The 21,881-nt window shown below is 43.3% G+C and overlaps 1 protein-coding gene across 1 annotated transcript in view; it reads right to left on the bottom strand.

Moving 5' to 3' along the window:
* Positions 1-6,214: 6,214 nt before the first annotated feature.
* PDE6B (phosphodiesterase 6B) overlaps positions 6,215-21,881 on the bottom strand; it is a 32,572-nt gene continuing 16,905 nt past the window's right edge. Inside the window, exons 12-22 of the mRNA XM_067553475.1 lie at positions 21,365-21,511; positions 18,375-18,482; positions 17,049-17,158; positions 16,129-16,216; positions 14,819-14,919; positions 13,365-13,472; positions 10,496-10,559; positions 9,247-9,321; positions 8,561-8,644; positions 7,474-7,630; positions 6,215-6,343 (exon numbers count right to left, since the gene is read on the bottom strand). Coding sequence (XP_067409576.1) covers positions 6,285-6,343; positions 7,474-7,630; positions 8,561-8,644; positions 9,247-9,321; positions 10,496-10,559; positions 13,365-13,472; positions 14,819-14,919; positions 16,129-16,216; positions 17,049-17,158; positions 18,375-18,482; positions 21,365-21,511 — 1,101 coding nt within the window. The 3' untranslated portion in view covers positions 6,215-6,284. The remainder of the gene's footprint in view (positions 6,344-7,473; positions 7,631-8,560; positions 8,645-9,246; positions 9,322-10,495; positions 10,560-13,364; positions 13,473-14,818; positions 14,920-16,128; positions 16,217-17,048; positions 17,159-18,374; positions 18,483-21,364; positions 21,512-21,881) is intronic.

The raw sequence follows: 21,881 nt of genomic DNA, 5'->3' as shown, positions 1-21,881 counted from the left end.
AACTCAATCATCAAGAACTGAACTTTGTATTTTGGAGCTCCGAATTTAGAACTAAAAGTCCTGAAACTTTAAATTCCAAAATCTGACTTTGACACTTGTTTCAAATATTGAGTTTTGAAATGTGTTTGAACACATGGCTGATGATGTGCTCTGTAACTAATCTCTGATTCTGTAACTCAGTTTCCAGATGTGAACAGGTGGCGCTCAGATTTTTAAACTAGGCTTCCAAAATCCAACTTTGGAACTTGAATTTCAGGGCTCCAATATGTACAAATGTTCTGAAACTCTGCTTCTACAAGTCAGATTTTGAGATCTGGCTTTCAGAAATCTGACTTGGAAGCTAAATTCTGAATTAGATTTTGAGGGCTTGGATTCTGCGACCAAGGTTTTGAAGTCTTTACACCTCAAGTTTTTGAACTCTAATATTGGAACTCTGATTTTGGAGGTAGTTTTGGAACTCGAATACTGGAAAATGATTTTGGAACTTGGGTTCTGAGTACTAAAACCTCAGTTCTGAAATTTGAAACTTAGTTTTGAAAATTCAAAACCAATTCTGGAGACTCTTCAGAAGGGAGGCGCAATGTTGAAACTGTCTTCAGATCCTGAGTTTGCAACTTGCATTTCAGAATGTGGATTTCCAGCTCAGCTTTCAGAATTCATATTTCAGGAGTAGAGTTTTGACACTCAGGTTCTGGAATCTATACTTCGGTATTTTGTTTCCGGGGTTGCTTCTGGCACTTATGCAGATTTCAGAAAGCAGTGTTTGGAGTGCATTTTTTTCTGGAATGATTTCAGAACAACTAATTTCTGAGCTCAAGATTCAGAATTTCAGTTTTGGGATGTAGATTTTTTTTATCTGATCTTAAAGCTCAGATTTCAGAACTGTTTTGGAACTTTTAGTTAGGAAATAGTATTCAGGTCTCTTTCAGAGCACACAACTCTTGCAGCTAGGTTTTCACTACATTTATTTTTTTGTCTTCAGCAGGTGGAACAGCCTCATTGAGAGAGACTGTTAATGTCTTAAAATCATTGTAAAGAAAGGTCTGAAAGCAAGGAAAGGGAAAATGGCTGAATACATTCTTATTGTACATGAAGCAGAAAAACAAGAAACATTGCCGCACCACATTTGGGAGTGCAATATAATTCAGTAGCATGAACAAGTTTTACTATCCAGATTGTTGTACTATGATCCTGCAGTAAAATCATTTGAGCTAAAGAAAGGAGGTGATATCAGTATTATGAAGTCTGAATTTATACCATAGGTATAATTATTTCTAAACCTTCCCTAGTAGATTAGCCCCCAACACTTGTCTAGTGATGATTATGCTATCTTCATTGGCTGTTGGTTCCATAACACAATCACTTAGATCAAATTTCTCATCCTATATTTAACCTATTGTGACAGGGTCAGACTAGATGGCTATGGGAGAGGGCTAGAAGGCCAATATATCAGCCCCAGGCTTTTCCCCTGGTAGCTGAGCATGGATTACTCCAGGTTAATTAACACACCTGGAGCCAATCAAGGCCCTGCTCAGGACATGTTAAAAGCCTCCCTTCCAGAGAAAGGGTGTGGCCGGAGTTGTGGGAGTGAGTTGAGTTGAGTTACATTGTGTGTGTGTGTGTGTGTGTGTGTGTGTGTGAGAGAGAGAGAGAGAGAGAGAGAGAGAGAGAGAGCGTGAGCAGGTAAAGGCACTGTCAGAAACCAGGAGGGTTGAGGAGAAGGAGCAGAACGCTGGCAGCAGAGAACCCTGCAGGTACAAAGCCTGGGGGAGGGAAAACCCTGCCCGAAGAGGGCAGAGAACCTCTGCAGGCCTGAGGGAAAAGACCCTGCCCGAAGAGGGCAGAGAACCTGTCCAGGCCTGAGGGAAAAGACCCTGCCAGAAGGGGAACTGGACATTTGGTTTGGCACTCCCACACCCAGTGGGGTTGTCAGGGGGTCAAGAGCCTCCCCTGGCAAGGAGGCCAGGCAGGGCCCCTGTCTGAGCCGTGTCCAGACATTAAGCCACTGCACGAGGCTGCTACTTGTAGGGTCCCTGGGTTGGGGCCTGGAGTCGAGGGGGGGACTGGGCCCCCTCCCCCACCCCATACCGGCCATTAACTGGAGGGGCAAGGGCCTCTGAAAACCAGAGACAGGATCGGGACCAGCAGGGAGCAGCCATCTTAGAGAGGCTGTGTTACCCTCTGGGGGGGGAGAGCACGAAGGGGTGAAGCCGTTCCCTGACCTGCCGCTTGCTGGAAGCACTGGACCCACAGAGGTAGAGCAGAGCTTTGTCACGCTGTGTACACGTCCAGGTGTTAATCTAGTGCTCTGCCGTTCACTGGGTGTAGCTGATCCCTTTTAAACTATGCTTTTTGTGTATTTGTATCTGTTGCTACACCTGACTGTGTTCTTTATCTGTGATTGGTCTTGGCCTAAGTCATAAACTGGATAGGAAAGGAGTTCAGGGTCTCAGCAGGACCATATGGACTCTGGAACAGATCTTTTCGGTAGTGAGTCCTGTCAATGACCTATTAAAACCAGAGCCAGATTTAAGCGCTATTGTAAAATTATTTGAGCAATCCAAGGAAGTGGAGAGAGACTGAAGGATTTCCTTTAACATTTTAGTATTTCCAATACTTAACATAAGTAAGTACTACACTACATCACAGGTCAATAAAGCTGTTACCATTTCTACATATTAGAAACAATGTTAGCTACAAAGTCTTTTCAAACTCTCACATTCAATTAAAAAAAAACTCTTTAATTATTCCCAAGACACCAAAATGAGTCTGAAACTGTTCAAAGGTAAGCTTTATTCTAGGAGGAGTATTACATGTGAAGTTGACCTATTCATAACTACAGTTTATTTACTCATTGCTTTTCAGGATGTGTCCTAATGCAAGTTTTTAAGACAGCTACCTTTGAAGTAAAAATTGCTATTGTGTACCTATGAAATGCTGCTTAGTAATTTTTGCTTAACCAAATAGTACGCATGTTTGGCATTTTTATCCAAGAAAATATTGATTAATGATTGTTCAAAGCCCTAATCGCCTCAGTTCTTCATATAATACACAGTGGTTTAGATGACACTTAGAGGTGTTTGATACTGTGTTTTTTAAATGTCACCACAAAGTTCCAGGCAAAGGAAACGCAGCACTTCTTGATGGTCTAGAATTGCAGCAGCACCTGTCCAGCTGAGTCACTCGCTGCTTTCCCTTCGAAGTGTAGTTTTATCATGCACTCAAGACTTAACTCAAAGCATATTAAAGACAATAGAAAGATTTGAATTGGACTTCAGGGGGTTTTGGAGCAGACATCTTAAATTATTCCTAAGGAGTATTTCTAATTAACTGAAGTCGGTTTATTTCTTCTTAGTAATTTTACACAGCATGTGCTCTGTGCTTGTATTGCAGTAAATAAGAGGGTGAGTTTGACAGAATTTCAGTTTTGACTATCTGGCCTTCCCTTTGCAGGTTTAAATTAGATATACATTACATTTTGTGCATGGAACATTGTTCACACACTTCCCTGATGTATCTGCCTCTTGCCCCTTGTGATCACAAGTATGTGTTTTGTATGTCACAGTTGAAAATGAATCTGCTGGGTTTGTATTGCAGAACCAGCCAACAGCCCCAGGCCTGGAGCAGGGCTAAAGCTTGTTGAAAATGTTCTATCGGAACAGCTTTCCCATCAGAAAATGCTGATTTGATAGAATCAAAACATTCTGCTGCCTGGATCCCTGGTGGCCTACCATCCAGGCAGTTTATGGGGCTGTCCAACGCCCCTGGAGCATCAGAGCCTGGGAAGCCCCTGAAATAGTGTTCTCCCAAAATGGGCTTGAGAATTTTCTCCTGTGAAGAATTTTGAATAGTTGACTCATCCCAATTCAGGATGAATTTTTTTTAAAATTTGAAACTTTTCATGGGAGAAATTCTGTTTTCTGGCCAGTTCTAGCCAAGATCCCATTCTGTGAGGCACTGTAAAAACGAAAGACAGCCTCTGCCCCAACAAGCTTACAATCAAATTAGTTTGTTGAAGTTGTCAGTGTAATTGCTGTTCCTTTAATAGCTTCCACCAAATGCATGCCAAAATCAGTAGTGCCATTATGTTTCAAAAAAGTTGAGGCTAAACTATTTTGTATTCAGAAAGAAGGTAGTAAATGAAGTGTAATAGCGCTGCTTGTAAGGGGCTTCTCCATTACAAAGCTTCCAGGAACCCACTTATCTACAATTTTGAAACTTAGTAAGTTCATGGGCTCTTACTTATTGGAAAAATCCCCAGATCAAATTACTTTTCTCCTTCAGAGGCTACCAAAACTGTCACTCAAAAGGCTCTGAGCCCAGTAACTAGTTTTTGAAGCTGTAGCATTTGAATCTGATACTCATTCATTGTGAGGCCTCCCACTTTGAAGTGATTATGGTAATTGGTTCGCTTGATCATAGCCAAGAAAACTGTCAAGGCAAGTGAGTGTGTCCAAGTATTGATAGCGATAGCCGTGTTTCTTCTGAACGGTCGTCTGCTCCCAGCAAGTACTTAAGGGTCTGACTGCAGCCAGTCTCCTCCTCCACTGGTATAAAGCAGGCATAACAGATGTTCAGTGAGAATCAGATATTATGGATCCACTGCTCCTTTCACTTCAGTTAGGAGTAACTCTAGAAGTAAGTGAGTCACACAAGTGTGGAAGCACAGGAGGTGACGGGTATCAAGGTGCTATGTTTATTTTTTTTACAAAAGCAAACCGAACATGACTTAACTCTAGTAAACCTCTCAGAAAACAGTGACTTGTATGAACAAAGGTGTGTGTGAGGGGGGGGGGGAGGGGGTGACCTTGAATAAGAGGAGAGGAGAGAAAGAGATGATCTCCCTACATCCTTCCCCCCCATCATTTCCTTGGCCCGGGGCTGTGTTCTTGTAACTGTGGTATCACAGACCAATCTGAAGCCACATTTTAACTGAATTAGAGAAACAAAATCTGTCAGCACTTCAGAGGCGTTGGGGAATGCAGGGATATCCCAAAGGAACAAAGTGGCTAAGGTAATATCTGGTATTAACCAACTTCTAGATAGTCTCTCGCCCACCTTGTGTGTCTAATATCCTGGAACGGACCCTGCAAGCAGCAATGGGGGTAGGCCAGCACCAGAAAGAGGTCTGGTTGTAGCACATACCCCAAGCTTCATCATGTTCTTGTTTTCTATCATTTTGATCAAAATTGGCGGATCTTTTGGTCCTGCAAGTTACATTAAGAGTATTTTAACGTAGTTTGTATGTAATGTTGCTTTGGCACCCTTGTGCCTCGCTAGTGACGTACACTTCAATTATACGCCCACAGGCCGTTTCCCCAGGATCCCTGCCTCATTCAGTGCACAAAACTGATCATGCTCAGGGAATGAGCAGCTTTTCAATATTTTGTTTTATCATCATCATGCAAAGTGTGGTCTAGCATTCACTGCACGCTATTCAAACCCTGCTACAGAATTCTTCTCTTCCTCATGGCGCCGGTCGAGTTGCAGTTATTTAGACCAGATCTGAATTTGGCCCAGTTTCTTAGAAAGAAAGTTTACTGATACCTGAGAATGAAAGGTGATTTAACAGATCTATTGTTCACATTGTTTCTTCTGCTTTAATTCATCAACACTGTTCTAGACAAAAGCCCATGTTCTGAACTCAGCTTGCGGGGCATCAGTCTGACTTCTGGGGAATAACCCCACAACTGGACCAGCATCACTGAGATCAGAATCTCAGCACAAGTATTTGGATAAAGGTGATCTTTCTCACTATGAGATGAATGGATCTGACTGTCAGGCTTTAGGCTTTCCTTTTACATATTGCTGGCTTGTCCACATGGTCCTGTAAGATACATTTAAGCAGTTAGTTCTGCCTCAGTTTACCCACTATGCAACTTCTGGTTTCACACTGGGTAAAATCACAGTTGAATTGGGCACAATGTCTGTTCAGCATCTGGCCCTCTAAACATATGCAGGGGATTTTAGGACAGGGGAGTTCAAACCTCAGCACAACTGCTACAGCCATTAGTCATGGAAGTAGATTCACAGGGCCAAATTTTGGGCTCAGGGACTTCAGTGGCATTGTATGGAGTGAGAGAGGGCAGAATTTGGCTCACTGTCTTTACAAAGAGCGCTTATGTAGGTCAGGTAAACAAAACTTGGCCCCCCCATGGCTAGGTGACAAGCCCACTTTAGGTAATAAAAGGACTAAATCCAGAATTTATATTTGTACACCGTCACTTTTTTCTTTTACAAGATCTTTCCCAGGGTTGGTAGTTCATACGCCAGCAGAAATAGGTTTAAATAATACAGCAGGTTCGAGATGTGGTAGTTGTTCCTCCATTGCAAGTTGTCACAGCTGCTGTATGAGAGGAAACAAGTAATTAGAGATACATTCGCAGCTGCTACAAACCCTCTGTAATTTGAAATCCTCTCGTCTTTAACTGAGTCATTGTACTTTTTAACCTTTCTAAGGGCTCTCGGTGATGAGTCTGGTATAATTCCTAGATTTTATGATGTGCTCAGAGCAGTTTACTACACAAAATGATGTGTACCCAAAATGCTTCAGGATAAGGATTTCCCTGACTGCCTTTCTCAAGAGGTCAGTGCATTGTCTGAGGTGGAGACAATCTCAGACTTGCATGGTTTTATCAACCACAAAAAATTATTAAGAATAAAGGACTCTGTCCAGTTGCCATTGACTTCAATGGGAATTGACCTGGGCTAGGGAAAAAACAGATTAAAACAAAATAATCTGCATGCATAGACTCATAGAAATGTAGGGCTGGAAGGGACCTGAAGAAGTCATTAAATCCAGCCTCCTGTGCTGTGTTAGGACCCAGTAAACCTAGACCATCCCTGGCAGGTGTTTGTCCAACTCGCTTTTGAAAGCTTCCCAGGATGGGGACTCCACAGCCTTCCTTGGAAGCCATAATAACTAGTCTTTGGCTAGAAAGGTACACTGGGGAGTAACTGCAGTACTTCATCTTATTCCTAGTGAGTGCATGGTCTTTGCCTTGTCCGGTTAGGCAGCATGTTAGACGCAGCCTCTGTATTCTCAAGCATGTGTCTTTCATCCCTCACAGACCAGTTACCCCACAGAGCTGAGGCACTGCTGATAACAGGTGTAGCTGAGCTGCCTGGGTAGACGAGGATCAGCAGCATTCAGCACCGTTTCCCCCATTGTGTGTTTAGGCACATAGCCTTTCTGGAGGCAGGTGTCAATTGTATGTTCTGAAGCCATTCACTGTTATGACATTGGCCCTTGACAGTCTGAGTCGGGCCCCAGACACTTTGAGTCATGGACCCAACTCCGACTGAGGATTCCCCCTACAGCCAGCCCTTTGCTTTCACTACTGGACCAAATTTACAAATGTGGGAAGCATTGGGAGTCTGCAGAAGTTGATTTACACGGGGGTAAATCTTGCTGGGTAGGGGAGAGATCCAGAGGAGTAGGTCCTGAGGTATAAATATTGAAGTATTTCTGACCTTGCTTTGCCGCCATTTTCTCCTCCTCTTTTTTCTTCTCTTCTTCCAGTGCTTTCATTTTTGCATCATACTCATCAGCAAGAGCCTTCCATTCCTTTCTGTTGTTCAGCAATCTCTCGTACATCGGCTGAATTTCCTCGTGGAAACGTGAAAACTCCTGCATCATGGGCACCCGTGAAACAATACAACAGTGACTTAGCCAAGTGCCGCCCACCCAAAAGATCTGTGCCACAGGGCGCATGCCCCGCTACCAGCTCAGGCAGGGAAAGGGTTAATTCCTGAGCAGGGTGCCAGCTGCAGGTCTTGCCATTTATTCCTAACCTTTGTCTCCTGTCTCTTTATGGATCTGTGACAGGACCTTCTCTCTTATCTCATGAGGGACCTTGCCAAAGGCTTTCTGAAAGTCCTTGTACACTAGATCCACTGGATCACCACATGCTCGTCAACACCCTCAGAGAATTCTGACAGGCGGGTGAGGCGTAACTTCCCTTTTACGAAAGCTGGGTTGACTCTAACGACATCTTGGCTTTAATCTCCTGGGCCCAGTGCAGCCTGTGACCAGAGATGCAAAGATGGCTTTATACAATTGACCAGTCCCGGGTTGTCCAGTGCCGTGAGGCTGCTCTGCGTTACCTCAGCTGCCCACGGATCACAGATTATGGCAGCCCTACAGCACCGGCTGCCCTTTGAGCTGGGGTCAAGGCCTGCTTTGCACTGCGGAGTGGTGTAAAACTGCTTTGCAGGGCAGAGGATGTGATCCCATGTATCAGAACATAAGCTGTATTAAATAAACAGATAACTAGTGGTGTATGTACAGTTACATCCATTGCGTGGTGGTACTGTAAGGGTGGGAGGGTTCCTGTTACAGCATAGACTTGCCTCAGTTTCCCAGTTTATTGCATGCAATGTTTGAGGTCAGGGGAAAGATGAGCCTGGGTCTAGTTGGTGAATGTTCTAGAAGTTGGTCAAGGCTCCTTCAGAGAGAAGTTTGCTTATACACTTTTTACTAGACTAAGTAGTTTGCAGAAACGTCATTGTTACTGCATGAGGAAGAGTCAGTTCATTCTTCACGGCGCAGCTCACGTACCTTGTAGACGAATGTGCACACAAAGTCAATGAAACCGACTTGAAGCTTCGGAAGCTCAGCAGCCTTTTTCCTGTCCATCATAGGCTGGAAGAGAAGATGATTCCTTTAGAGAACACTCAAAGGCCACATCTGGTTCCCCTTTAGAACCATTCCATCTTGAGCAGTGTCACAAATCAGCCTACGATTTCTGCGTATCCTCCTCAAAAGCTTTTCTTTTCAAACCTCTCCCTTCTCCCACACAAACAATGCGATTGTGGGGTAGGGACTGTCATCATTAGCAAGTTTCAGTCTCTCTTCTCCACTTCTGTCCCTAGACCCTGAGTTTTCTATTATGCCCCTCACCATAATGGCAGATACAAGGGTCTTTGTATTCTTGATAAATGCTAAAGGGATCCTAAAGGTTCTTCAGTTAACTAAACAGAAACATTTTATTTTTTAAGAAAGCACGTTCATTAGCAAAGCTAGTTTTTGGAACCCATGAATTGTATTTGGAGCTTATCCTAAATTATGGGTGCCCTGCATGTCACAGATCTCAGCTGTCATGTCTACTACAGGGCTTGTTTTCTGGCTCAGGGCCTCCCGTCTTGCCGAAGCATCCAGCCCTGTTTGTGTATTGCTGTCATTGAAAAGGTTTGTTAGAAGGGAAAGAACAAAACCGAGCTGTCCGCGGCTCGCTTGCTACTTACAATAGGCTGTTGCTGAAGTACACTTATTTCCAAGTCTCCCTGTTCCCAGAATTCAGCTGCTACTAGAAGAGCTACCTACACTGGAAAAAGAGCTGCTGTCAGTGTTGGCATTTCAATCTGAAACAGTTCGTGTCTCCATCAACTAGCGAGGTCCAGTCCCTGCTCCGTTACTCTGCAGGCTTGTTGGTCGAATCACAGACTACGGCCAAGTGATCCTCCTAGCATCCGGCATTCGATTCTCTACTCCGTGTGTCCACATGACGAGTTGCTGCCACACAGTAACGTCGCATGTGGACACTGCAATGGCGCTGTAGCCGTGTCTACACAGCACGCTATCGCGGGGCATGTGGTAGCACTGTGGATGCAACCTTGGCTTGCCGCTCAGTGGTTTGCACTGCAGACAAGCCCTCAGTGACCGAATTCACAGCAGGGTCACACCATTGACATCAGAGGAATTACCACAGTGTTACGAAGTGGAGAATCCAACTCCGTGACTGGCAGCAGACCCATCAACCCATTGCTCCTTCAGCTCGATGTCCAGCTCACCCCATGCCCCGCAGCAGGACTCATGAATCCCCCCCCCACACACACACACCCAGAAAGTTGTAGAATACGAATGTTGGGGTTTGTTGTAAGGTTTTGTGCAGTTGGGGTTTATTTTTTTTAAACTTTCTGCAACTATGCGGACTTGACGCTTTTTAAAGTGAAAGTTTCTTGAGATTCTCAGCCACATGATCCCAGGAGCTGGGGTTTTAAGGGAAACAGCAAATATTATGAGCCTTGCAATAAAGTCAGAGTAGGCAACGCAGTTTTCCCTACTGCCCCTCTGTGTGGTATTAACCAGGTTCTAGTGATCGATGGCACTGGGTGCAGTCTCTAGATATATTTGCTTTTACACGTATTTACCTGTGTCAGCACAGCGACTGTTACGGTGACAGTCCAATATTAAGCCCAGATAATTGTCCAGCTGTATATAAGTGTCTTAAACTTAAACTCCATAAAAACCCTCTAAGGAAACACTGGGAGAGAAGTGGTGGTGCTGGCAAATCCTAATGCCTCATCTCTTACGTCATTGTTAATAAAAGAACTTGAAGCTTAAAGTTCTTGGCTTGTCAATCTAAAAATATCCTTTCTCCCAGCATTACTGGCAACTTGGCCAGGATGAATAAGGAGAAGCGCCGTAATGCAGGTGTCAGACAACAGACTGTGTTTCAAAACATTGGAGTACACTGTGCATTGGGCGTCTGACCTTACTCTGCACTTCCCAGGGTTTGGCGATCGCAGATAAGTCACAAGCAGTCATCATCATGGCCCTGGAGAACAGAACCAGAGGAGGAGTTAGTTTCTACTCTAAAGCCCTTATTCACGCTCCCACTTGATCCAGGGTCTATACTGTAATTCAGCAGTGCTACACTCCGCCACTTCTCCCTCCCTCTCCCCACTCAAGCATTAAAGCTGAAGGAGAACCAGAGTAAGACATTTTGTAAACCCAGGATGGACAGTATGCAGTGGTATCTTGAGTTAAAACTAGTGCATCTGGGTGTCTTGCCTGTCACCAGCACAGGTTTGTGATTACTGTACCTTCCTTTGATCAGATTGGTTTGCTTTTCAGGTGTTATTGCTATATTAATTCCCACAAATCTCATGCAATTTCTTAGCAAAGATTTAATAGCAGAGAGCGCTGTGAGGTTTTGTATGTATAGTTGGGATTATGTTTTCCAATGTATGTTACTTTGCATTTATCAACACTAAATTCATCTGCCAATTTTTTGTCCAGTCACCCAGTGTTGTGAGATCCCTTTCTAACTCCTCACAGTCATCTTTGAATTTAACTATCTTTGCCACCTCACTGTTTACCCCTTTTTTTCCAGATCATTTATGAATATGTTGAACAGCCCTGGTCCCAGTACAGATCCATAGGGGACCAATGCTATTTACTTCCCTCCATTGTGAAAACTGAGCATTTATTCCCACCCTTAGCTTCCTGCTTTTTTAACCAGTTACTGAGTACACTAGATTTGACCCGTTCACATATCCATTGCAGATTACCAAATTACAAGTATCCCAGTGGTTGGTGCATATTAAGGTTCTACCACAATAATAAGAAAATAGAAAATAATGTTGTGCAAATAATTGTGGTAATAACTTTCTCATCTAGTCCTGCTGTCTTACCGCCAAATGAGCCCCCAATGGCTACCTTAGCCTGCACTCTAGGAGGTGCATAGGGATCGTATCAGAATACAGCTCTGATTGTTTCTATGGCTCACCGCTCCAAAGCGATATGCCCCGCGGCATTAGTTGTAGTCAGTCATGGTTCAGTTACGTGCCTGCTCCCAGAGAATACAGTCACCTGCCTTAAGAATGGGGCCCAGATTTTAAAAGGTGTTTCGGTGTTGCTGTGCTCAATATTGCAACACGTAACTGATTTAGGCATCTAAATATCCCCTTTTCAAAAGGGATTTAGGTATTTTGGTTCCTGAGTCCCTTAGACTGTCAATTGGATCTTTGCCCCAAAGTGGCTAAATCCATTAGACGTTCACACTAGAAATCAAAATAAAAACTTACACCTTTAAAAACCTGGGACTGGGGCTTCAAGAAAAACACCAACATTGCAAGACTTGTGCTAAAAATATGAAGGCTGGCAACACTGATTTAGGATGACTTCGTGTTTCCTTTTTCTTTTCTTTTTTTTTTTTGTTGCAACCAGTAAATGTATTGGTTATTTATTTATTTAAGCCTTATTTAATAAAGGCTTAGATTTGTTCGACATTGCTGTGGCCAGTCAGACGAGTTGATACACAGAGAGCCGTCTCAATCGGACCCAAAATGCTATTCAGACAACAACCCACTCAATTGTGGTTTGTTTCCAGCTATTGAGATGGTAGCTCCTAAGTCTTAACTCCAGATTCTGACGGCTCCCTCGGCACCAGCCTCAGAGAAAGTCTTGGCATCTAAATGATCTGTACAAATGAAGCGTGAAGGAAAGAGGAAGCCAGAGAGCTGTCTGCTGAAAGCATGTTCTGAACATGACCTGTTACAGAACAGAGAGTGTTCTGAGTCTTATGCTGCGGCTTTGATGGTGCAGAGGGAAGTTTCCTTCTCCACAGCATGCATGCAATGCCGATGAGTGGGGTTGTTCCAGGTAGCAAGCAGCCTGATGAATCTGAGCTGTCTTCACTGTGAAGCATTCAGAGAAGCTTTCTGGCGACTTTGCAAGAGTAGGTTACTCTGGATATGCCTACACTGCAAGTGCTACAGTGGCACAGCTGCTGTGATGTAGACGCTTACTGCAGTAATGGAAGGGGTTTTTCCATCGCTGTAGGAATTCCACCGCCTTCAGAGGTGGTAGCTAGGTTGATGGAAGAAGTGGCGTCTACCACAGGGCTTAGGTCAGCTTCATTACGTCTCTGAGGTGTGGAGTTTTCATATTTCTGAGTGGTGTCGCTATGTTGACCTAAGTTTTAGGTGCAGACCAGGCTTCAGATTCAGACTGGACAGCTCTCTGTTTTCAAACGCTTTCTTATCCTTGATCTCATCGATAGGGAGACTTTGGCCTCCCTCCCCGTCTACGCCAAAGGAGACTTCCTGGAGCTCTTCATGAGCAGGCGTTCTGGTTCTGTCTGGGGTTTGCATTCACTTCGGTTTCTGTCACTTGATGTCTGCTCCTTAAAACCCAGAGGGTTCTGTTAATCTGGAAAGTTGCCATAAATACATCACAGCACAACAAGCAATTTAAATTAGAAATGTGGATACTTGCAATTAGAATTTGAATGTAAAGTTTTCTTGACACTTACCTAGATGTAACTTCACCCTATTCACACGCTTAAAAATATTCTGCTATATTTCCATGTAATTCTTTGCTACAGAGGATGTTAAAAAGATATTTGGCTTTTGTTTTAATATCTGTTTATATGACTACCCTTCAAGAATAACCCAGAATACAAAGCCACTGTACTTTGGCTCCGAGATTCATTAATAACTAAAATGTTAGCTTAATGTCCCTCATAGGAAAACACCGCATGCTAGGCTAAGCTATCCAATTTGTTCTTAACAGACACTTAAATGGTGGCATATTGTCTTTTTATCATCTGCCTATCGAGAGGTTTTTATTTACTCACATGACAATCTCTTTTCTTGTGGTCTCCAGAGACAAATATTCAGTCCATGCATTTTGACTGTCATATGTCTCAGACTCATCAACAATCTTCTGAAACATCGTCCTCTTTCTTAAAACAAAACAAAACAAAATAAAACAAAGATATAGGGAACTAAATGCATTCAATGTGGAGTTAACAGATCTCATTTTGATTTCCCATGGAAACATTGCACATGAACAATCTCTCATTCCAACAATTGCTGCCTGGGCTTGAAGCCAGCCAAGTACCCACCACAACGATATATCGTTATTTGAATCTTGTAAATAGGCAGAACATTTTAAATAATTTAGAAGTACTTAAATGTTTTAAAAACTGGTTTTGGTCAGGTTGAGGCTGTGTAAATACAATTTGAAAAGTTGTGCTATTGCAACTTTAGATTAGAATTGTATACTGAACTAAATAATAAACACTGTTTATTGTACAGATGCCATCCTGCCAGAACTGCCATAGACAAAAGCCAGAGTAGTGATCTCATCCCACAGCTGCTCCAGCAGTTACATAATTTCACTGAGACTATTTATGTGCCTAAAGTTCATCATTTACAGGTGTGTTTGCAGCAGCAGCTGAAGTTTTATCTATTTATTTATTTGAACTGTTTATTTAGGAGGTTTTAACAAGTTTACCAGTCCTTGCCATGTAAATATCAGAAACAAAACCATCATTACAACAGTATTTTCTCTGTGGTATAAAATCTTCACTTTTAAACATAATTGCTTTAGTGCACATTGTGACGTTGCACTTTCAGTACTCTGCAGTTATTGTCAACATTCTTCTACATTTTCAAAACAGGAGCCTACAGATACACCCATATTTAGGCAATTAAGGATAGTATTTTTCAGAACACTTGCATGACTTAGGAGTCCATGTCTCTGATTTCAAACCGCAAACCCTGATGGACGAGGCTAGCCCAGTCATGACATGCAGAAATTAATTATAGTGGAAGGTTAGTTGAAAATCCAGCACTTTTTGCTTATCAGTTTGTTGTATGAGGCCATTTGCTTATCAATGTGCTGTTCGAGGCTATGCTATTCTCAAATGGATGTTAACAAGATCCAGGACTGTTCTCTGGGATTGATCAGTACTTTTAGTGTAAAATGTCTTAGTATCAAATCTAAAGTGTCATCGTATTAATAAGGAAACTAACTAAAGAAATAAGGAAAAACAAAATCACCATGGTAGCAATTTGAAACTAACAAATCACTTAGTAAACAATATGTATTTAATCAAAATCTGTGTTTTAAAATAATTTAAAATTAAGTAATATTTGACAGCATGCAGATGGTCTCCTGAAGACACAGCCTCTGTTACTAGGAGTTCTGCCCACAGAGAGCCTGGAGAATCAGTTGTGGTATTTTAGACCGATATGAAGTACCAGCTATTTTCAATATTCTTGCTGAAATACACGACTCACTTACTTGAAGTAAAGTGCCAAGTCAGTTGCTATGATAGCAATTTCCATCAAATGATTCACATGTTCAAACTGTCTCCTGTTGAGATTCTGATAAATATTCAGGGACTAAAGGAAAACAAAGTTTTATTCAGATTTTTGTGAACTTTAGTACACACTTCTGGACACCACATGGATTGCTTCTCTCAGAATCTGGGCATTGAGTTGTTGTGTAATATCCTCAGCTACACTCCAAGGCTCAATCCAAGACCCGCTGAAGTCTGCGGAAAGACTCCCATTGACTTAACTGGGCATTGGATGGAGCCCAATACCTTGAAATAGTTATTCAGCATATAATTGGACTCCCATTGGCTTTAGTCAATGGGTGTTGTGGGTTCTGAGTCCTCTTACTTTAGAAACTTGTAAGCTTTGGTCCCAGTTCTCTCCATCTGAGGTTCTCCCAGCACTTTACAAAAATATGTGTAGTTTGCCTCACAACTGTCTAGTCAGGTAGGCCAGTGTTGTTTCAGTTCTACAGATGAAGGGGCAACAGAAGTGCAGAAGTTAAGTGACTTGCCAAAGATTTAACAGGGCATCTGTGACAGAGCCAGGGAGAGATCCATTGACTATTCATCTGTAACTGAGTATGCTCATTCTATATATAAAAATACTTTTCGCTCAAATGATGATAGTAGAATGAGCATACACAATTACAGACGAATAGGCAGACCAGAGATGTGCCTTTGACTGTCACTAGCTAGAGGATTGAAAGTATGCATTACAGAGGGAAGTATTTAGAGGCTTCTGATACTTGGAAATGTCAGATAAAACAGGGGTGTTGTAGATTCTACTTTACAGGATTAGAGCTGCGTGAACCACAAGTCATCCGGTTTCAGTTTCATCACTGACATGGACTACATTCAGGGAAGAGGCTCAGAGATCTCGAGAGCAATCTTGGGCTGATTTGTTTAGCTTTTTGTAGGTGCATCTCAAGCCCCATTGAGGCAGGCACTGTACGAACACGCAAAACAGTTCTTGCACCAGAGTTTTGCAGGGAAAGCAGGTGAACTTTTTAGTTCTGTATGATTTCACCACTGAGCCAAGAGAAACTCTGCCATTTTAACCAAACCAAACCTTTAACTTTGGAGTTGGTTCATGTCTCAAGTGAACCGGTGGAATGAATGCAAGTCCTGAGAGATCTGAACCAAAGCAAAATGCTGGAACAAACCCCTACAAAGTGAAACTGCAGAGTTTTTTTTTAACTATTCTAGTGGACAGGACCTAAAGCAAATCAAAGCAAATCACCAAACTCCTCCATTAATGATGTGCATTACAAACCTCTTCTGAAAGCAAGAACTTTCCAAATTCCAAGTGGTGTCTCTCTAAAATTGATGAACCATGAAGTTTTGCTAAAGCGTGTTGAGATCTAATTGTGTAAATTAAAAATTCAACAGTTAGTACAACCCAAGGGAGTTTTACAAAGTGTCTTATTTAATATGTAGGTTTATCACACTTTATAGCTGGGTTTAACTTAGTGGATAAAGGGTTAATAGACAACATTTTAAATAAACAACTTATCAGCTGAATTCAACAGATCAAAAGATTCTTATGATGGCTTTTAACACCTTTGACTGCAGTACTTATAACCAGCTAACACCAACTCATGTCTAGCATGCTTATATCTTTGAAGCATTTATTAACCCTTCATTGTAATATGCAACCAGGCTTATTCTGCTGTAGGGACTTAACATACCTTATGGATTTAAAATAACAGGGAAAGCAGTAACCCTTGCCCACTTCCCTAGGTTTTTATAGAACATCTGTGAAATCCTATTGCAAATCCTACCCACGGCTAAGAAACCCACCCTGTGCCAGCAGGGGTAAGTGTGACCAGGTCACGCTTGGCTTCTCCTATGGAGCTCACGCTTTGGTGCTCATGCATACCATTTGCCTCATCCCCCCCCTCCACCCCGGTATCTCTCTGGCATAATGTCCCATCTTACAAAATTAACTGCTACTTCGGCCAAACCCCCATTTGCTACAGTAGCCTGCCCCGCAGCAGACTGGCAGCGCCAGTCTAAGGTGCTACAGAGACCTAAAAGGAAAACTAATTGCAGGAGTGGCTTGCAGAAGAGCGGGGCATTGTTCCTAGCTTTAGACAATGGGAACAGGGTTTGGTATGAATTCAGTTAGGTGCCCCTCTACCTCTATACGCACACAACGAACGGAATCATTTAAAGCAAAAGAAGGGTGCCTACTTCATCTGATAGAGGTTGTTGGTTCCCCTGTGATCAATATCATGACACAAAGCTGCAGTTACCATAGCAAGGGCTTCAAGGTCTGTGTAGTAACGCTTCAATTTGCCAGTCTAGGGGGAGAGAATCCCATGCTTTTGTTAGTATTTCCAATAGAACAGAAATCAGAGTGCGTCTGCTAGATCAGTGTTTCTCAACGACCAGTCCATGGACTAGCACGGATCCCTGAGATCTCTCTGACACAGTAGAGGAAGCTGGTCCCTGGTATCAAAAAGGTTGAGAAACACTGTGCTAGGTGAGTAGGAATCTATTACACTAAACACAATTCAGAACTAAGCGTGGAATTTGAGACACTACAGACAAGACACACTCTAGAATTAGCAGAAAAGAAGGGGGGAAAACATTTCAAGATCAGGGAATGTGTGTATCTCTGTTACACATATGAGATACCCTTATGTGCAGGCTGTCCTGGGTTACTGATCACCGTAGCATCAGAATGCCTTCCTGACCTTAATTAACATATCCTCACACATGGAGTCAGGGACAACTAGCCCCCAAAGGGGATCTGAGACTGGTTGGGCACAGGTCTGTTTTGAGCCGGGCATGGAGCCCAGTTGCCCCAGGGGGAGTTCAGGGAGGCATTTTGCAGAATTCCTCTTGCAGCTTCCCGGTACTCCCGAAAGAGAGCTGGCTCTGCTACATCATAGGAGCAGCACGCACCATGCCTGGGCGGGGTGGGTGCGGTGCACAGAGGGCTTGGGGCCTTGGTCTCTCTTCCTCCCTAGTCTCTTTGGGGTGGCTATTCCTCTAGGAGCCACCCACTGGGAGTGGTCTCTATGCTCAGGTAACACAGCGACTGGAGTTGTGGCAGTCCCCTGTGTGGAGGAGGAGGAGAAGTGGAAGGCAGCTTGTTTTCTCCTCCACTTAGGGCAGCTCCAGTTGGGCTGTTCTTGGTCGTAAAATGATGTGAACTCCTTGAAGGGAAGGGTTCTGCTCTACACAGCTGTTCTTGGGGCTGACCTGGGGGTCTGCAGTCCTAGCTGAAATCTCGGCTGTTAGAGCTAAAGGACGGAGTTCATCAGCTAGAAGGAATACCAGGGTCATCCATTTACATGGACCAGTCACTGGAGTGGGACTGACTCACTTCCCTTGTGTGAATTACTCTGGTTGAACTTTTGTATTATTAACCAGACTTTTTTTCCAAAAAGGACTTGGCAGGTACTTGTAAGAAAACGCCTGAGATTGCCACTCACTACGTAAGAGTCCCTGTAAATAAAACTATGCTTTGGCGTTAAGAGGGAAAACGCAGTTGTCATACGTAAGATATACCATTAAAAGCGTGAACATGGTCTGCGCCACGTTGAAGCCATGCCGCCAGTTGTGGTAAGTAATCTTCCTGTAACCCTTGCTGACCGAATACATGAATCTTACCAGCACCTGTACAAGTTGGAGAACAGTGAGCAGAATGTTAACAGATTTGCAATGCAAGCTACGTGATCAAATGTCCCGATTTTATAGGGACAGTCCAGATAATCAGGGCTTTGTTTTATATAGGCACCTGTTACCCCTAATCCCCGTCTCGATATTTCACATTTGCTATCTGGTCATCCTAATGGAAGCAGACTGGTTTATGGTGTTTGGGAGTGTATGAGAACGCAGAATTGGTGAAAATAGCTCTTGAAGACAAAGTAATCGGCTATAAATCAATATTACTGAGTTACTTTTATTCTCTTGTAGCCTGTAACAGAATAAGTTGTCATTGAGAATTAGGGAAGAGCCTCAAGGTTTTTTTATTATTATTATTATTTAAAAAGACACTTCAACAAACTGTGCTTATTTTCCTTGAGACCCCTGGAGGAAAAAAAAAGGAATCCAGGGTTTCCAGAGTAGTACAAAACTAGGATAATATAGCTTCACATAAGAATTACGGGGAAAGGTGGTGGGGAAATGTATCAGTTACTTCGAAGCTAAAAACAAACGGTAGCCTTTCTTGTGAAACGTTAAGGAGGGGGAGGTTCCCTCTCAATCTTCTAGCAAAGCATGTTGGAAGGGGAGGAGTCTGGGGCCCTTTACAATGTAAGTGCTCTGCTTTATTAATTAGGGCTAGGGAGAAAGCTGCTTGAACGATGTATGGAAAGAACGAGGGGAAATAAGTCTCTGAGGAAGACATCAGATTAGGTTTGGCGGTGCTTTGCTATTTGAGAGAATCTAATTGTATAATAGAAAAGGTTTGGGTGCTCTATTACTTCAGTACTTTGGCGTTGGTTTCTATGTGTAGTCTAGTGTTTAATGATGATGATTATTGTTTCTTGATTCCACCCCTTAGCTCCATTTCTGTTCTCATTTATCCTACCATTTCAGTGTTGTGATGAACAACCCAGCTGCTTATTTCGAAAGATGCGTCTGGTTCCATAGCAAGGGGGGAATTAAGACTGACAAAAGCAACTGTCTAACCTAGTGATTGTGATCTAATGCACTGAGAAATAAACTATTTTATTTATTTATTTTCTCTCTCTAGACCCCATATTTTATAGCCATAGCATCTCGTTTATAAAGTGAAAGAACCATGTATAATTGTTATTAACTCTCTTTCCTTGTGAGGTGTGATTGAACAGTAATGTCAAGAGTTAAGATGGTCAAACAATGCAGTAGATGCTTTAGAGAGCTCATCTGTGTCTTGTAGTGCAAAGTAATATGTTAAGGACTGGCATAACTTCTGTTCAGAACTAGTCTTTTTCTATTTTCCAGGCCCCATCTCAAAGGCATGGGAGGTGAATTGTGCATGTGGGTAATAAAAAGGCACTCAATGATTCTTGTAGTAGCTCAGAGCAAATTACCTCTGAAAACTTGGCCAGTATAGCTGCTGGTTTTTGCCCAAGCAAGAAACCTCCTTTTTAGTAGCAAGTTGTAATGTAAATAACCAAGATCAGATGAGTGGTCCTTCCTGTCTGGTTTCCCGTTTGTGACAGTGACTGGAAGTATTTGATCTGGTGAAAGTCCAAGAAACCTGAAGTGGGTATTCCAAGACCAAAGGGCTCACAAGGAGAGTTTCTTCCCACTCCCCTCAGTCAGAGGTTAGCTAATACCCAGGACAAAGATTTACATCTCTTCTACACTTCAGGGATGCTATTAGTAAAGCTTTGCTTTGTAACTGGATGTTCTTGTTACCAAAGCAACCTTGCAAGTTTGTCTGAGCCTCGTTAAGCACGGATTTCTGTGGGGTGATGAGCACCGCCTGTGTGATAGTAAGCATCCTCATTGAAGTCAATGGGTGGGGGTGAGATGGGGAAGTGCTCTCAGACTTGAGTTCAGAGACCGTGTAAACCTTGGTGCCTGCCAGGCAGTCACTGCCCTGTTCTGTTTTTCAGGAAGTGCTGAATCTAAAATCTCTGGCATTAAGCTATCAGCCAGAACGTTAACGGTGAGAACACCCATTGTCTCACTTAGCGCTATGTGGTGCTCAGGGGCTGATTCCCCCTGGCCTGGCACATTCTGTGGTCACTTGCCCTGGGTAAAATTGTACCAAATCATTCATGTCAATTAGTGGTTGCCATTTGCACAGGTGTAAATGACTGCCCAAGGTGCTGCAGGGCAGAGGAGAATCTCTGGCCTTTCCTTTGCATTTGCTTGAATTTGCAGTACAGGTTGCAGCCGGTTTCTACTAGATGGCAATACACGTCCCTGGCCATGCTACCATACCATTTTGTTAGCACTGCAGCTTCTGGCATTGACCTCCCCTTGGCAAAGCCAGGTAATTCTAGAGATGTACTCTGTAGTGCCTGCAAAGTACTCTTGTGAGGCAGTGCCTTTCAGCCCCTTCCTTAAACTTAGCACAGTGAGAGGGAAAAGCAGGGTGATTCCATCTTTACAATACCTGCCCCAGGGGCTGTGTAGCAGAACCCTCACTGGAAATCGACCAGCAGGGTTCTCTCCCATGGAGCAGGGGTGCCCAACCTTATCACACAGGAGGGCCACATAAACCTCAGCACAACCTTGTGTGGGCCAAACAGATTCAACCTATTTTAATATGGTTTAAAGTCCCCTGTACTGATTTATGTTTTAAGTTCAGCTTGTTGAGTATGTATTTAGATGGAAACAACCTATGGAGAGTGTTGTCTATTTACACACTTGTGTAAACTAAAATGATGTCAACACAATGACAACATGCTAATGAATCAGCTGTTGGTATATTGTGCTGAAGCAGGCCGCGGGCCTTAGGAAATGCTCTGATTTGGCCGTAGGATGGCCACCCCGGGTCTAGAGGGACCTGATAGGCCTGGATTTCCCCAGACAACCTCTCCCCAAAACCTGACACCTACCTCGGATGGGATCTGGAATTTTTTTACCACCCCAAGTTCGTAGTACATCTGAATGCCACACTTCACAAGCTCAAGTTCGGTGCACTTGAAATCGGAGAAGTGGAACTCGTAGATCTCAGACTGAACGGGATCTGGCAGTTCCTCTCGCTGAAAAAGAAACAGACTGGCTTGTTTCTGCACCGTGTGCACCGTCCCAAAGAAAGTCACCAACGGGTCTTTACAAACTCACTGCCAGGTTATGGCCGCTGCAGACATTCCTTCTTAAATGGATGCTCTTGGAGTGAGCTGAAACGTGCTTTTCAGGTGACAACACCTGTAAAAAGGCTGGGGTGGGAAGTGCTGCTTCAAACGACAGTCCGTTTGGGTCACTCTGTTGGGATCTAGCAGAAAAGATCTGCCTCTCCACGTGGGTTTCATATGCCAGTCGCGGAGTCAAAACTGGCTCCAGTGGACTTGGACTGGTGAAAGAGGCCAGGGTGGCCCTCGGTCTGCATGGGCTCTGCGTAGCGACGTGAGT

This window comes from Emydura macquarii, unplaced genomic scaffold, assembly GCF_026122565.2.
Source record: "Emydura macquarii macquarii isolate MOO-44397 ecotype Brisbane River unplaced genomic scaffold, CSIRO-AGI_Emac_v2 contig_1451, whole genome shotgun sequence".
Classification (NCBI taxonomy): domain Eukaryota; kingdom Metazoa; phylum Chordata; order Testudines; family Chelidae; genus Emydura; species Emydura macquarii.
Note: the sequence above shows the minus strand (reverse complement) of the source record. Positions and strands in the feature narration are given on the sequence as shown.